Here is a 15,810-nt window from a genome sequence, read left to right on the forward strand (position 1 = left end):
TAATCAGTCCATTATTTTTTGATGAATCATTTAGTCTATAACAGGAGTCTCAAGATCAAATTACCTAAGGGGCCACTGGCCAGACTGAACACTCACTGGAAAAAAAGAAAACTCCAGAGACAGAAAGTCCATGCTTAACGCTGGAAAGAGAAGTTGACAAAACAATCAAACGTGTTTTTCTGAGTTTAAGGTCAAGTCATCTTAAGGAAGAGTGTGGAACAGGATCAAGAACACAAACCTCTATATCATACCTGCCCAGCTCTGCAGTATGCAACGCTATATGTATAGGTGTAGATTTTGGGTGGGATGCAGGGGACACGACCCCACCAATAAAACCATGGAAGTAGCAGAGGACTTTTATTTTTGCAAAATTAAAGATATTTAAAAGTTAAACTGATGAAAAAAGGCACAGATTGGTGCATAAAAATTCAACAGAACGCACGAAATTAAGTGTTTAATGCTCAAAATCGGGTGGCACAGTGGTTAGCATTGTTGCCTCACAGCAAGAGGGTTCCTGATTTGAGGGGGGAGCCCTTCTGTGCGGAGTTTGCATGTTCGCCCCATGACAGCATAGGTTTTCTCTGGGTACTCCAGCTTCCTCCCACAATCCAAAGACATACAGGTTAATTGGTGACTCTAAATTGGCCATAGGTGTGAATGTGAGTGTGATTGGTTGTCTGTCTCTATGTGTCAGCCTTGTTATAGTCTGGTGACCTGTACAGGGTGTACCCTGCCTCTCGCCCAATGTCAGCTGGGATAGGCTCCAGCCCCCCCGTGACCCTCAAAAGGATAAGCGGTTAGAAAATGGATGGATGAATGGATGTTGAGACATTTTTGAAAGAGCATTTAAACCATCATGTACAAAATACAATTTACAGAGAGTATAACCTGTGGAAAAAAGTCAAAAAATCATAGATAACATAAATAAAATACTGAATAGATAAGATAGATATGAAAAAAGTAAATATAAAAATAATATCTTAACCAATAATTTGTGGTATGTGGTCAGAATCTGAAGGGATATGTGTATTGAGGGACTTTGGACCCCAGTAATGATCAAATAGGACATACTTATACAGTTTTACTTTGTCTGACTTTGGGTTTTTGAATTGCCTTCTCATTAAACTTTTCTGTTGTGTTACATTATTGTATTGTTTTCACACTGTAGTGCACCTCTGACCAAATGTATTTTGTCTTTTGTATAATACAGTTAAATCCAATTCAGTATGTAGATTTGAGTGCTGCTGGCGTTGGCTTAAGTCAGGGATACTCAGCTTGCCTTGGGGGCCACTTCTGCAAAATGACAGGAGGTCAGGGGCCAGTTCATAAACAAATATTTATTATTTATTTATATTTGTTATTAGCCTGGACAACTGTCAGGGTGACAAACAAGCTGTATTTTGATGGTTTTTGTGCACTCTGGCACCTTATTTACAGTCAAAAAAAAAAAAAAAAAATAGTGTGAATCAATTTATCAATTTTATATTTATTCACTCTGTGTCACTATCACTGGCTTAAAAGTCACTGTAACAAGTTGCACATTTAGGCACAGCTTCCTAAATGTTGAATTTGAAATGAACATTTTTTATGCTCTTGATAAAATATTAAATAATTTGGCAAAAAATAAAAAATAAAATGGGGAGAAAGTGTGGGCCCAGTTCTGGTACCCAGGTGGGCAGTTTGATACCGCTGGTGTGGAAAATGTCAAATATGATGTGTTGCCCACATGGATGAGCCGAGACTTCAAACTTGATGACATAGTCTGACCTGCAGTCAATTTTTAAATTCTTTTTTTTATGTTAAATTGGGTAAAACTTAGTGTGCTGGAAAATAAAAAATCCCACAAGAAAGAAAGACACTGTCAGCACTGAGTTTATCAGAGACTCGTCATCGTCAGGCGGGCAGGACTTAAACCTTTTCTTTCATTAAACTGGTTACAGCGAGTAAATCTTTAGGAGGCTGACACGTCAAATGAATTGCCTTTAATTACAGTAATTTAGAAAGCTCTTTAATTTCTCGTTGACTAAGTGGTGAGAATAAAGTCAGTGCAGCAGTCTTCAGCATCCTGTTTTTGTTTTGGCCTCATTTTGTGCCACAAGCCCAGCCGAGCACCAGCAGCAGCGGCAGCGGCAGCGAGGACGCCAGCAGGGTGGAGATGGAGAGCAACCAGAGAACATCGAGAGCATGTTATCACATAATGACAGTCCCAGCACTGAAAACACACACTACAGTTCCTCCAGGAATAGCTGCTCAGTTGAACAGCTCAAATGTCAGAGATGGAAGTGAAAACTGGGAAAGATGAAAAGACGTTTTTACAAATGTCTTTTATTCTGTCTTCTTCATGTACAAACTTTCTGGACAAGTTGAAGTAATAATAAAGTCTGACAACTGCAGTTACTTTGCTTGTGGTATTTTAGGTCAAACCAAATTCAGCCATACATAGCAGAGCTTTAAAGTACTTAGAGTTCAAAACATTAAATATAGGCACTGGAATAGCTTAAAAGGACAAATGTTTTAAGACTACAGCATTGTCCAAAGGCGTCCTCCGCCACTAGCAGGGAAAGAGCTCTTGTATTTCAGATAATAAGCATGAATCCACATTAAAAAAACAGTCCTGTATAGGAGGAGCAAAAATACAAGTTAAGCCGTCACAGACTTGGAGGTTATAGTGGCAGCGTGTGTTGCTGTGCTGAACTGCAGACCACAGGAATGGCCTATTTTGGGAAAAGATCTCCTCCTCTGAAAGAAGAAAGCGCAGCTCGCCTCCTCACTGAGCGTCCAGGATGTCTGTGGGTAGGATGTCTGGTTTGCCACTCGGGCTCTGTGATGTCTCCCCTGACCAGGAAGAGGGGGTGACCTGATTATAGAGGATGTCCTGAGAGCCAAAAAGTGGGTCCTTGAGATTCAGGGTGTACATGAGGAACAGATTGAAAGCCACCATGGCCAGGAGCGGGAAGACGGTCAGGCCGGAGCCGAAGCCTCGCCAGGAGCTGCACACGTTCAGGCTGACCCAGTAAACAAGCCTGGAGAGGATTAAACAGGAAATCAGATCAAGTTCAAACTTCACTGATAAACACTCACAACCTCCCAGACAGTGTTTTACGGACCCAGTTTCACTTCTTCAGCAGTGTTGACAGGAGTAATGTAACAGAGTGTCTGCAGGTATACACAAGTTAAATTTAAGACTTTTTATGAGGGCAGAGCAAGCATACAGGTGTTGTGTTTAAGTCTGTTTCTCTGTCAAATAATGTCTCTCTCCTGTTAAAACAAAGATTCCCATAATACCAATACCAGAAATTCTCATGGTGACATGACCAAAAAGCATTGAAGACCCATCCAATCTGAATTTAAGACTATTTATACCTTTAACTGAAATCAGTGGTTGCCTGCAGGGAAGAAAAACACATTCAGAAGTCTAAAGTGCTTTGCATGCTTTGAGGAAAACTGTAAAGCATAGATTAAGAAACATTAAAAAATAATCTGTCCTACCTAAAGGGCATGTTTCTGTAATTTATAATACGTTGTTGGAAAATATTCAGACCCCTTTAGCGATAACAAAGGTATGGAATAAGGATTGCCCTGAATCATCTATAGACTGGTCTAGAGTTTGGAGAAATATTGCTTTTTCCTCACAAAATTTAAACAATAAGGTAACTAATATCAACTTTCTATATCGCACGTATCTGACACCAAAACGGCGCTTCATGATTAAGATATCCTCTTCCCCAAATTGTAATCTATGTAACTTGAATCAAGTAGGGACTTTTCTGCATGTCATGTGGGAGTGCCCATTAGTTCAAAGCCTTTGGCAAAAAATAGTAAAACTTCTTTCTAACGCATTTGGATTAGAGATTGATCTTACTCCGAGATCTATGCTCTTAAATGATGATTCTGGGCAAAACCTCAACCATATGCAAAGGATCTTATGGTTGTCTGCATGTACAGTAGCTAAAAAGATGTTGGCTGTCAGGTGGCAACCACCACACTCACTCTCCATACAACAATGGACCTGCTCTTTGGTGGAGATGTTGTCCATAGAGCTCTCCGTTGCCAGGATGAATGGAGCAGGCCAGCGGGTCCTTGAAGCTAGAAAGGAGGCACTTGAGGTTGCACGAAATCTAATTTAACCCTTTAATATTATTTAACATTAGTATATACTTTCTGGAAACAGAACCTCGAAGATTGGAGAAAGATCTGTGGGAGGGGGTAGGGTAGGGTTGGGTTGGGTTAAGGGTTATGAAATGTGCAGGTGTTGTGTGCTATTTGTTATTATTTTTATCTTTATTCTTATCGCATTATTTTGTTTTTATTGTTAATTTGTCATTGCATTTGTTAGTTTTGATCTGCTTTTCCCAACTGCGCATAGCAAAGATGTTATCTTCTCTAATGGTATAAGTATTACATTACTACATCTGCATGTGCTAAATGTACGTAATGCTACTTATCTGTGTATATATATATGTATATATAGCTTATGTTTTGTTTTGTTTTTGTCTTTTTTTTTTTGTCTAAGTTTTTTCTTTTTTTTTGTGAGTTGTTTTTTCTTCTTGTTTGTTTGTTGTCCTTGTAATAAAAGTAAAATCTTTAAAAAAAAAAGAAAAAGAAAAAAAGAAACATTAAAAAATAGAAAATAAATATAAGTATATGTGATGTGGTATTAAAGGATGAAAACATAAAAAAAAAAACGTGCCTTTAAGAATAGAAAATTATATTTATTTCAGTCAGGAACACTTCAGTCAAAGAAAATTTTATTTCCCTCTGCAGTATTATATTTGGCGATATGGCTCTGTTCTGGGGCCTCTCTGCTTCTCCTCAGGCCTCTTCCAAGCGCCCATGTGGAAAGCAGCATGGAGAGAGCCTCAAGACAGAAAGAACACACCTCTCTGCCCTTCCATGCACCTGCGTGGAAAGCCTCAAGGCAGAGAGAGCACACCTCCCTGCCCTTCCATGCGCCTACATAGAAAGCCTATGGCAGGGAGAGCAGCAGCAAAGACCCCCCAGGAACAGGGTAGAGCAGCATCAATGACAAACAGAAATGACATTGATAAGTCAGACACAACATGGAAAGGATGAGCTGGGGTGGAGGCAGCTTGCAAAGCAGCTTGCAGAGGAAGCAGCAACAGTAGGCAGGCCAGAGCAGTTTAAGGCCTTTTATTAGTGAATCTGTATGTAACACATTTGAGGCATTTTAAAGAGTCCACAGCCATCCTGTGTAAAAGTACCAATACAACAATGTAAAATAATCCATTACAAGTAAAAGCTACTTTTGAAGTTTTAAGTGAAACATGTCAACAGTCGTGTCACTCTTAGGATAAACTAAAATAATTTCTATTGATCCTCTAACTTTTCTCATCTCTGTTTTAAAAACAAAAATCAGCCTCAGCTTCTCTTTGTGTTTAGCGTTAATTAGCAAATGTTAGCATGATAACACGCTAAACTATGATGGTGACCAGTGCTGGGAAGGTTGCTTTTGAAATGTAATAGGTTACAGATTACTAGTTACCTTGTAAGAAATGTAATATGCAATGTCGGTGTTTTAATTACTTCATCAATTTAACTCAACATCCCACAAAACTCAACGTTTAACTAATTTTAATTACTAATTTTAATGTAATTACATTTAACTAATTAATCTAATTAAAATTGTATTTTAATTACTAGTTTTACTCTCCAAAACTGATGGTGACCATCAGTGTTGGGGAGTAACTACTTACAGTAATTAAATTACAAAACAAATGTAATTTTATAATCAGTTACAGTTACTGAAAAAACATGTAATTCAATTTTACAGTTAGTAATTAAAATGTTGGAGATTACAAAGAGGTTACATTCAAATGTATTCTTTTTGGTAAGAAGCCTACATGTAGAATAAAATATTCATTCTGTTGCTTTGCATCTTTTCGCCGTGCAGGAATGACTTCTTTTGGCACAGTCTATTTCCTGACATTTTTTTAGCTTTATTGCCTAATTTAAAACATCTGTTAGAAGAGCAATCAAAACGTATCCAAATGTAATAAGTTATCTTAAAACAATGAAGTAATCAACATAATTAAATTACTTACATTTTCAACAGGGTAACTAGTAATCTGTAACTTATTACATTTGAACAGTAACCTTCCCAACACTGACCATGGTTACATTTTAACACACCTCACCTCCATCCACAGAGAGACAGTACAACAGGTCAGCATCTTCAAATATCTCGGACTTATCATTGATAATAAACTCGATTTCAATCAACACATCATAGACTTTCATCAACAATCCAGGCAAAGCCATCCATTACTGTAGAGCACTGTCTGTTGGCCCCCACCTCCTGTTGTTGCTTTAAAAAAACACACAATCTTGATGTACCATCTCGAGCAAAAATAAACTTACCATCATCAAACACACTGCCTCTAAAATCATCTGCCTTCCCACACCCAGATATAAACCTCAGAGCCATGACACGCCTAGCACTTAGACGAGCTAATGACACTGATCATCCCCTCAATCAACACTTCACATTGCTCCCATCTGGTCGGAGACACAGGACTCGTTGAGACAGTTGTGAGCGGGGTTAATGAATGCATTCATGGAGATTTTGGGTACTGTCTTCATCTGTGTATTGCTGTGTGTTTATCTGTACTTTGGTTGTGACAACGAATAACTCTCACCTAACATCAGCACGTTACAATGTCACTGTGAGGGTGTTCTAATGACTTTGTTGTTGCTGTATGATTTTGTTCTTCATAGTTCAAAGGTCAATTTGCTGATCTCTGGTCACTTTTGTTTTAACATGTCTTTATTGTTAGTTGATGATGTGTTTAATGTCTCATATCTTCGCCTCACCTTCCAAAGATGAACACGGCGACCAGTATAGGCACCAACTTCAGCTGGTCTTGAGGCAGTAAAGCAGCCATCACGACGAGGTTGAGGACGTAGAAGAGTAACTGCTCCAAGGACGCCGTGACAAACAGCTGCTGCACCGCCCGTCTTCTGGGAAACGACTCCTGCAGACCGAAGGAGCCTGTGCAGAACTGGCACGCGGCGCCCATGAGCATCGCTGCGAGGGACAAAAGAGCAATAAGTCAGTTAGCATCTTGAACCTTCGCCATCTTTCCACAAACAACTCCTAGCTGCACTTGATCTCGTCTGACAGCACACTTTGTCATTATAATATCTTCATTTGAATATAGCAACTGCCGGCAGAATGGCCCACATGCAAATACTCCTCACTGTCATCAGCTTGACAAATAGGTGAGAGGAAAATGGTCTGGACAGGCTTTGGTTTGGATGTTTTTGCCACCTGCCCTCTCGGTTTTTGGTCGCCCAGGTTGGAAAGTGATTAAAATATTCTGAAACAATTAGGCCACAGCCTGGGAGATGAGAGACGCAGCCAACCTCTTATTGTAGTTTCCATTTAAAGCTATGTGCAGGAGAAGGAAATTATGCTTCTCTCCAGAGGCCCGGGGAGACGTCTGCTGCACTGAGGTTGAAAGCGCATGAAATTAAAGGGGACAGGAGACACTGAAACATTCCAAGACGAGGCGGCCAGACAAACCAAATCCTCTCTTAATCTTTATCTTTCATTTGTGGTGCTCACACGGCTGTTTTTTAATGTCAGTGTGCAGGTGTTTGAAGTGTACCGAGCAAGATGGGGACGGCTGCCACCACGCAGCAGCAGAAGGTGAAGACGATGCGGCTGGCTGTGTCGGGACAGTCGGGGGGTTTAATGGGGACATAGAAATAGAGTGCATAGAGGATTCCGGCTGCACACAGAAGAGAGGCCAGGACTGAGAAGAAAGCAGGAACTCGGCCGCTCTGACAGCATTTACACTGGCAGCAGCGGCAGCAGCATCGTCCCCGATCTGAAGCCTCCTCTGCGGCCTCGCAAGTCTCTCCCCGCCCCTCTGGGCTCCACACAGTCAGCTCCACGTTCTCTGGCGGCGGGCCTATCAGAGGCCGACCCTCGTCCACAGTGCAGTCCAGATTGGTGGATTCTGGACTCCATCTCGGTGTGTCTGTGCCATTGGGAATGTCTCCCTGAGAGGCTGGGGTTGGAAAGCTGATGCGGTTTTCCGTTGCAGCGTCCAAATTGTGTGCTGTGATGATCGGACTGGAAAGAGTTTGATCCAGCTCCCCCTCCTCTGTCTGATCTGCTCGTGGCTCCTCTGGGAGGTCGTCGCCGGGCTGCTGGTGGCAGGGAGCAGAGCCTGTGCAAACCAGAGCACATTTCAATACACAATCCAAAACCAGATACTGAAAGCAATCAGCTGCGGACTCACACCAATCAATCATTCCCTAACTGCAAGTCAGGCCTGGGCCTCATGTAACATTATGAAAGGGTGAGCACATGGCTGGATTAACTTATTAGGAGGCCCTGGGGCCAAAGACTACTGCTGGGCCCCTACTGACCGCACCTCCAACCCTCTGTGTGTTTGTACTCTGTTAAATCCTCCACAATCCCATCGTTACAGTGTACACAGAGACACAGAAACCAACCAGGTCTCCTGTGCAGGAAAACTACAGCATGACCACACCTTTTCTTCCTGTCGATTAGCTTGCGATAATTCGATTAAGCAATTTAGGAATATGCATCACACGGACACACGACAGCTCTGAAACTAAACCCTCTACAATACAGGATCACAAAATAAGTTCATGATGCAGAACCCAACTTAGTGTGCGAAATTTGCCATTACTGAAATGACCAAAAACAACTGAAAGTGGCTGAATCTCTGAGGATCCGGAGCCCTGGCCGCTTCATGATCCAGCTATAAGTATCTTATTAAACTGATACAGTTTCATCTTTACTTTTAAATAAATATAATTATATTATATAGAATAAATTATTCATTTTATAGCAGGTATCTTGAGGCAACGTGCAGACAGAGGACTTGTAGTCATCTGCAGATGTTCTCTCAGCTTTTACATACAGTCTGTGTTTTCACCGTCGCTGCGGGCAGTCGTATCAACATCCATTAAACATCTATATGATTTCCTGGTTGCAAATGTTCACCCACTTCACATTAGACATGAGGTCTCCCTCCTGCAGGACTGCAGCACTTCAGACTTTGAATAAGTTTGTCTCGTGTCTGTTTTGACTTAAGACCAAAAACCCCAAAACTTTTTTTCTAGGTCAGTTAGTTCTTCATGTTATTTATTGTGTCATGCACATGCACGTGCCCGGTCCACATGGACTTTATACGACGCCACAACTGCTTTTGCAGTGGTCAAATGTTTGTCGGACAAGAACATAACTTTTTACATATAACATAACAAAAAGCTTTGTCCTCTCTCCAGAGCTCAACAAATAAAACCTGCCACAAGCAAAGGGCTCCAACTTGAAGTTATTATAATATTCCATCCAGAAGAACTCACGCATGACATTATGCTACAAAGTTCAGTCCATAAATCGTCATATAATGTGCAATAAAACATGAAGTTTTGAATTGCACCTAATTTATGTAACAAATTAAAGCCCTTTCTCTTCAGGGAGACAATTAAACCTGCCTGTATGTGAGGCTAATGGTGAAGATGTTCCTGAATGTGTCTGTATTTCATTGTTTTTTCCACCTCACAGTGCTTTGTTCAACAACTTACATATTTCAACCTGTTAAACAAAACTTCTATTCAAGGCACGGATGTTGATTTAGTCCAGAGCTCCTGCAGGTAGATCTACATGTCTGCTAAACCTAATAAAAACCCTCCTTTTATTACGCACTGCTCATTAACTGTCGCTCCACTTTAATCAGCCCTGTCTCTGTCTCAACCCTCTTTGGATCCAGTCTGGTCTCAAACTCAACGTCAGCCTTTGCTAATTTGCTCTGGCCTCCACTCAAATCCTGCAGACAGTAAAAAGCAGCAGTAATAACTCACTCCTCGGCTGATTGGTTGCTGGTGGCGGTTCAAGGGAGCGCTGGGAGCCTGAGACGGAGTGGGAGGACGAGTGCAGCTCCTCCACCGATGACTCGGGACTGTCTGACACCGGCGCCAAGGAGATCTGAGTGTCCAGGTCCAGGAAGGGGGAGAAGGAGAGCCTGGTGGGGTCGATGTCCTGAAGCTGGTTGATGATGTCGCTGATGGACTCCTTCATGCTGTCGAGCTCCTTCACATTCTGCCGGTTAGTGGCCTGAAGCCCCGAGGTGCTCATAGTCACACAGCCTGAAGGAGCAGGAAGAGGTCCAGACAAAAAACAGACCAAAAAACAGTTATAAACACCAAACCAGGGACACACAGGGCAGTAAAACCACCTCCTTTCTCCTCCAAGTACCAGAGCAGCCAAATCAGTGCACGTTTCATCTGAACTTTCTTTCAAAGAAAGAAGTTTTCTTTCTTCAAGCATCTGGTGGCATTTGTGCAGAGAGAGGCCACGTCAGAATATTTAAGGTCACTAAAAAAGATCTGGAAAATGTTTCCAACCAGACTGACAACTTAAGAACAGTTGTGAGTTGTACACATAATTTTTCTTGTTTGTATATTTTGTCTTTTGTGTTTCTTGTATCCCCAAATACCCTCAAAATCTGACAGGTATAAACCCTTAAAAACTGAGCTTTACTCGGACTTCATTTGGATTGATGTCAAAGTTATCATGTTATGTGAGGAAAGGAGCTTTTTAGCTTCTGTCACAAAAATGAACACATGCAAAAGAACAAAAATTATAATCTGATGTAATTTTGACGACACTGATTAGGACAGATCCAAATAAGAACAGACTGGCACAAACTACATTGTATACATATTTCTACTTCTGTGTCCAACAGATTCTGCACATATAAGACTGCATCATTTGATCATGCAGCAGAGACACTGAGGTCATGTCCTCTGTGTCTCTGTCTAAGAATCTGGAGGTTTCAGCCACCTGGAGAGAATTTATAATTGACAATTAAAAACTTATTAACGGTAGGTATTTTGGAGGCTTATTCCAGTGTGGTTGGACTCATTATACTCACATTTTACGAAGTATTGGAAGAACAAAGGTGAGATATTAATATGAGTGTCTGTAAAATACCAACAGGAGCCGTATAGGACAGTCAGTGCATATCTATGATTTGAGGTCAGAGCCAGTATTGTCTGCACATGGCTCTCAACATGGTGGTGGCTAATCAGGGTGTCAACAGACGTAACCAAGTTAAATTTAAGACTGTTTTAATACCACCTTATATTAAATTTAAGACCAAGCCTGCAATGGAAATATACATTATATGTAGAAATATGTGTGTGCATGTGTCAGTTCAAGATGAACATTAAGGAAAAATGACAACAATTGGGTGAGTTTAAGTTTAAATGTTAAGTTTATGTTAAGTTAAAAAGAAAACAAAATCTCTTCGCTGTCATGAATGCTATATATTATTGCAATTCTTCGGTCTGTCCAATGATTGTAAACAGTCGCTGGGTCTGTCAGGCCGGAGAAATTTTCGCGGTAATGTGACCGAAAATATTTAAAACCTACTGAATCTGAATTTAAGACAATTTAAGACATTTTAAGGCCTTACATTAAGAAAACTTAATTTGAGACATTTTAAGACTTTTTAAGGGCCTGTAGACGCCCTGCTAATGTTGCTAACAGCACCAACAGCTGTAACAATGGCAAAAGTGCTAACAAAGCTAAAAGTGTTAACCAGGGGAGAAAGCAAAGGGTGGGTGCTATGCGCCGGCATCGTCAATGTCCCCCCACTGTGGGTCGGAAAGGCGTTATTGGCGGTAACCATCATAAGAGTGAAGTGCAGAGCAGCAGCGATTAGCTAGCCAGCGGGATACACACAGACTCACATGCACTAAGTCTCATATTTGTCCGCTAATTGTGAAGTTACAGTAAACAGCCCACTAGCTTAAACTGTAAACTTAAAGCTTAAAGACTATAAACAGGGGGAAACAGCTAGCCTGATTCCAAAGGTGATAAAAACTGCTTTTAAACTTCGGTTGTTGCACGTATTAAACAAATGATATTGATATTGTGTTTATCAGTGATCTGTAGAGGTGTCTGATTCTGATCATTTTGGGCAGAGCCAGGCTAGCTGCCCCCCCCTGTTTCCAGTCTTTATGCTAAGCTAGGCTAAGCAGTCTCCTGGCTCCAGCTTCATATTTAATGTAATAAGCATAATTCCCAAAACAATGTCTTGTATCAAACTGCTAATGAATCAGCATTAAATGAAGAGTTTTGCCTATGTTCAATATAGGCTAATATTTCCTGCTTAAAAGCCAAGACTGACAAAGTTTGAGGTGCTGCTGGCACATTTTTTTGGTTTGATTCCTGTTGAGGTTCAGTACCTGCATCTTTAAAAGAAATATTTCCCTACCAGAATTTCATTCCTAAAATTAATGACCTCAGTATTTCTAAAACCCTGCTGTCAACTGCACGCAGCGACATGATGGAGCGTTATTCTAGCACAGTGGTTCTCTCAGGTTATGACCTCAGTGTGATCATGGGTTGTGAACAGTGATCCTTGTCCTCTAAGATTTTTAGGGGTCTTAAGAAGTATTCAGTATATCAATTATTTGATTATTTCTAAAGGCGTTAGTGGTGAATGTAACCAATATTTAACTAATTTCAAGGATGTCTATGGACCTAAGGAAGGGCAAGTATGTAGTATTTGACAAGAAAATAGCAAACTTAGAAAAAAGTGAGATAAAATAAATAACTTTCTATCATATGGTGACCCCAAAGATTCATCTTGGGACCCTGTGGGGGGGGTCCTGAACCTGACTGTAACAGCATATTGTGGATAGGATGATCAGAAATAACATGAGGCAGGACTGAAAGTTAATGTACCATAAAAAATGATATCCTTTTTTTCTTGAATAGCCTACCTAAAATTGGCTTTACTCAAGACAGTAACTCAAGACTGAATCAGCTGTTTAGCTGTAGTGAAAAGTAACTGAGTACATTCACTTTAACACTGTATTTGAGTACAGTTTTGAGGCACTTGGATTACTTGAATGTTTCAGTTTTATGCTGCTTTGTACTTCTGCTGCTCTACATGTTGTATTTCTTACTCCACCTAATGTATTTATGAGCTCATGCATCAGATTAAGATATTACATATAAAACATGTGACCAGTTTATAAAATATGAGGCATTGTTAGAGATTAAACATAAAAGTACAGTTTGTGTATGATGACTTAGTAACAATGATCTAATAATATAATGATTATAATTGACATTTTGCAGGCTTACTTTTACTTTTTACTTATTTTGTTGCAAAATGTCAACGCAGGACTATTAGATTACTTGTAATGGAGTATTTTCATGGTACTTTTACTTGTGAAAATGATCTGGATACTTCTTTTACCACTGTTGGATACTATTTTGGTCACTTCTATATAAAAAGCGCAAAATATAGGGTACTCATAGTTGCCCACGACGATTGGACAAAAGCATGAGACAAATGACTGTAAAATAACACCCATCACGCGCCTTTGTTGCTCCGCCGTTATTTCCACTGCATGGTGAATTTTGGAGGTCTTGATTACCATCTGCAGATTGAATTTGGAGCATTTTCTCCTGGATGTTTTTGGCGCACATCCAACTGTGGCGCAGAATCGGCACGTAAAACCTGCGGTGGGGAAATGAGGACTTTACCATGTATAGAGCGCAAATTAGGACTCAATGCCTTCAGGGTCGGAGGGGGAATAAATCTCGCTGCTTATCAGAGCTGGCGTGGATGTGGAAGCGCGCGTAGGGGGCAATGTGCTTTTACTGCCCCGCTGAAAAATGACTTTGCTCACGCTGCTGAACCACAATTTCTTTAATGCAAAGCAAGTAAAGTGTGGTGTTGTGTGGTTTTAGTATCAGGGCTGCAGGAAATGCCTCATTTGGTGATAAATAAATCAAACGCGCCCGCGTGAATGTGCGCGTAAAGGACACACAAGTCATGCTCAAATAGCAGCGCTGAAACCTTATATTATGTGGCCATTCAGCAGCAATTAGAGCAGTTAACAGTCAGATCTCACACATAAATGTAAAATGAAGTAGCTCCATGAATTCCCTGACTAAGCGCTTTATTCATTAAGAAGCATGCCGCGTATAAATGCACTTACTTTAGTCGGAGGTTGCAGAGTATTTGGTGAGTTTACTCTTCTCGCAGTAAAAAAAAAACCTCTCTCCGTCCTTCTCTGCCTTTCTTCCCTCCCCCTACGTTTGCTTTTTGTCTTCCAGGATCCCGAACTTCTGAATCAAATTTCAGGACGGACAAATACTAGGATTTTCCTCCGCCCACAAACGCGTTTTTTCTTTCCTGGGTACCATGTCCAACACCATATGGAGCAAATAAAGCCCGAGGAGGAGGAGGTGGAGGAGGAGGAGGGAGAGGAGGAGGAGGAAGAGGAGGCACTTTCTCCCAGTTTACCTCCAAATTCAACATTAACAATCACAGCCATCACACACACGAGTTTGACTAAACAGGGCGGTAAACATTTACACTCAAACTGAAGCTCAGCACTTTAATATTCATACACAGGATGACGGTGTGTCCTACTGTGTGATGACGTTACTGCACTGTGTTTAATACTCTTATATCATTATGATAAACTACAACATACTTATTGTGTTTTTATTCACCTTTGTTTTCTTTAGTATGATTTAGTATCATTAATTCATAGATACTCAGATAATTATCAGCAAAATTAGGGCTGGGCCATATGGAGAATATTTTTGACTAAATAGTAACCACTTTACTGTAATCCAGCCTTTAAAACCAAGAAAAAAGACAACACATAGGATATATCCAAATTTAAAGATGGTAACTTATATCAGTATAATATTGATATATTGTCAAGCCCTTCAGTATGTTCCTACAATGATTAATTGTGTGTTAAAACAGAGTTTATATTGACTGTATTGGGCTTTGCTTCTTTTCTATAATGTTTCTACAATTATCTTGTGTCATGTTTTAGGTCTAAAATAAGCAGCAGACTATTATTGCCCAACTATTTTAACTATTTTGATGATAAAAGTAATTTATAAAGCATAAAAGGCAAAAACATTTACTAAATGTGAAGATCTGCTGCTCGTCTTCAATTATATTTATGTTTTGAACTACTAAATAACACTCAAGGCCTTTTTTCCCCTTTTTACAACTGATTAAGATCTTATGGTATAAATCAGGGGTGTCACTCATTTTAGTTCATGGGCCTCATACAGCCCAATTTGATCTCCAGTGGGCCAGACCACTGAAACCACTGCATAAAAACCAACACATATCAACCCCTTCAATTTTTTCTTTCATTCTGAAAACGTTCATCCATTTACCAAACAAAGAAGAAAGAGAAAATATGTGAAAATTCAACAGTATATTTTAGTTTTTCCACGTTCAGTCAGTCTACTACTCACTGTCATTACATGTGCATTTTTTCCATAATTTTCCACTTAAGTAGAAGCTATTGAAGAAGTCACCCCCTGCCTTATAAACCATTTATAATGTGAAGTTTTATGTTTGACACCCCTGGTATAAGTGATTCACCAACTAAAAAATAACAGATCAATCTATACTGAAAATAGTTGTCAGTTTCAGCCCTCATCTGTTTCATTGCATCTGATATTTTTTGGTGTCGCTATAATATTCATACATTAAAACATGTAGTAGAGCAGTTTTGTTTTGGTGTTTGTTTTACAAAGTCAGAGTGGTTTGTTTTTATAATCAAAGATTTTTTTCCCTCAACAACAAATGAAACCTGTTTTTCCTAAGTTGTTCTTATTAAACTCATCCAAATGGAAGCTGTTTAATGTGATTCTTATTTTAATACAATGTTAAGCTCTAACCTACCTCTGAAAGTGAGCCCACCTATTCATCACACATCTTTTCCACTTGCTCGTGGCTCTTTCCTGCT

The 15,810-nt window shown here is 40.1% G+C and overlaps 1 protein-coding gene across 1 annotated transcript; it reads right to left on the reverse strand.

Annotated features, from left to right (window-relative positions):
- Positions 1-1,504: 1,504 nt before the first annotated feature.
- LOC126397283 (transmembrane protein 79-like) lies at positions 1,505-14,203 on the reverse strand. Its single transcript, XM_050055937.1, has 5 exons — positions 14,023-14,203; positions 9,862-10,146; positions 7,629-8,195; positions 6,832-7,045; positions 1,505-3,023 (listed from the first exon to the last, which is right to left on the reverse strand). The coding sequence occupies exons 2-5, from the start codon at positions 10,133-10,135 to the stop codon at positions 2,768-2,770; spliced, it is 1,311 nt and encodes a 436-aa protein (XP_049911894.1). The 5' UTR covers positions 10,136-10,146; positions 14,023-14,203; the 3' UTR covers positions 1,505-2,767.
- Between the last annotated feature and the right edge of the window lie 1,607 nt (positions 14,204-15,810).

Source organism: Epinephelus moara, chromosome 10 (genome assembly GCF_006386435.1).
Source record: "Epinephelus moara isolate mb chromosome 10, YSFRI_EMoa_1.0, whole genome shotgun sequence".
In the NCBI taxonomy this organism is placed as follows: domain Eukaryota; kingdom Metazoa; phylum Chordata; class Actinopteri; order Perciformes; family Serranidae; genus Epinephelus; species Epinephelus moara.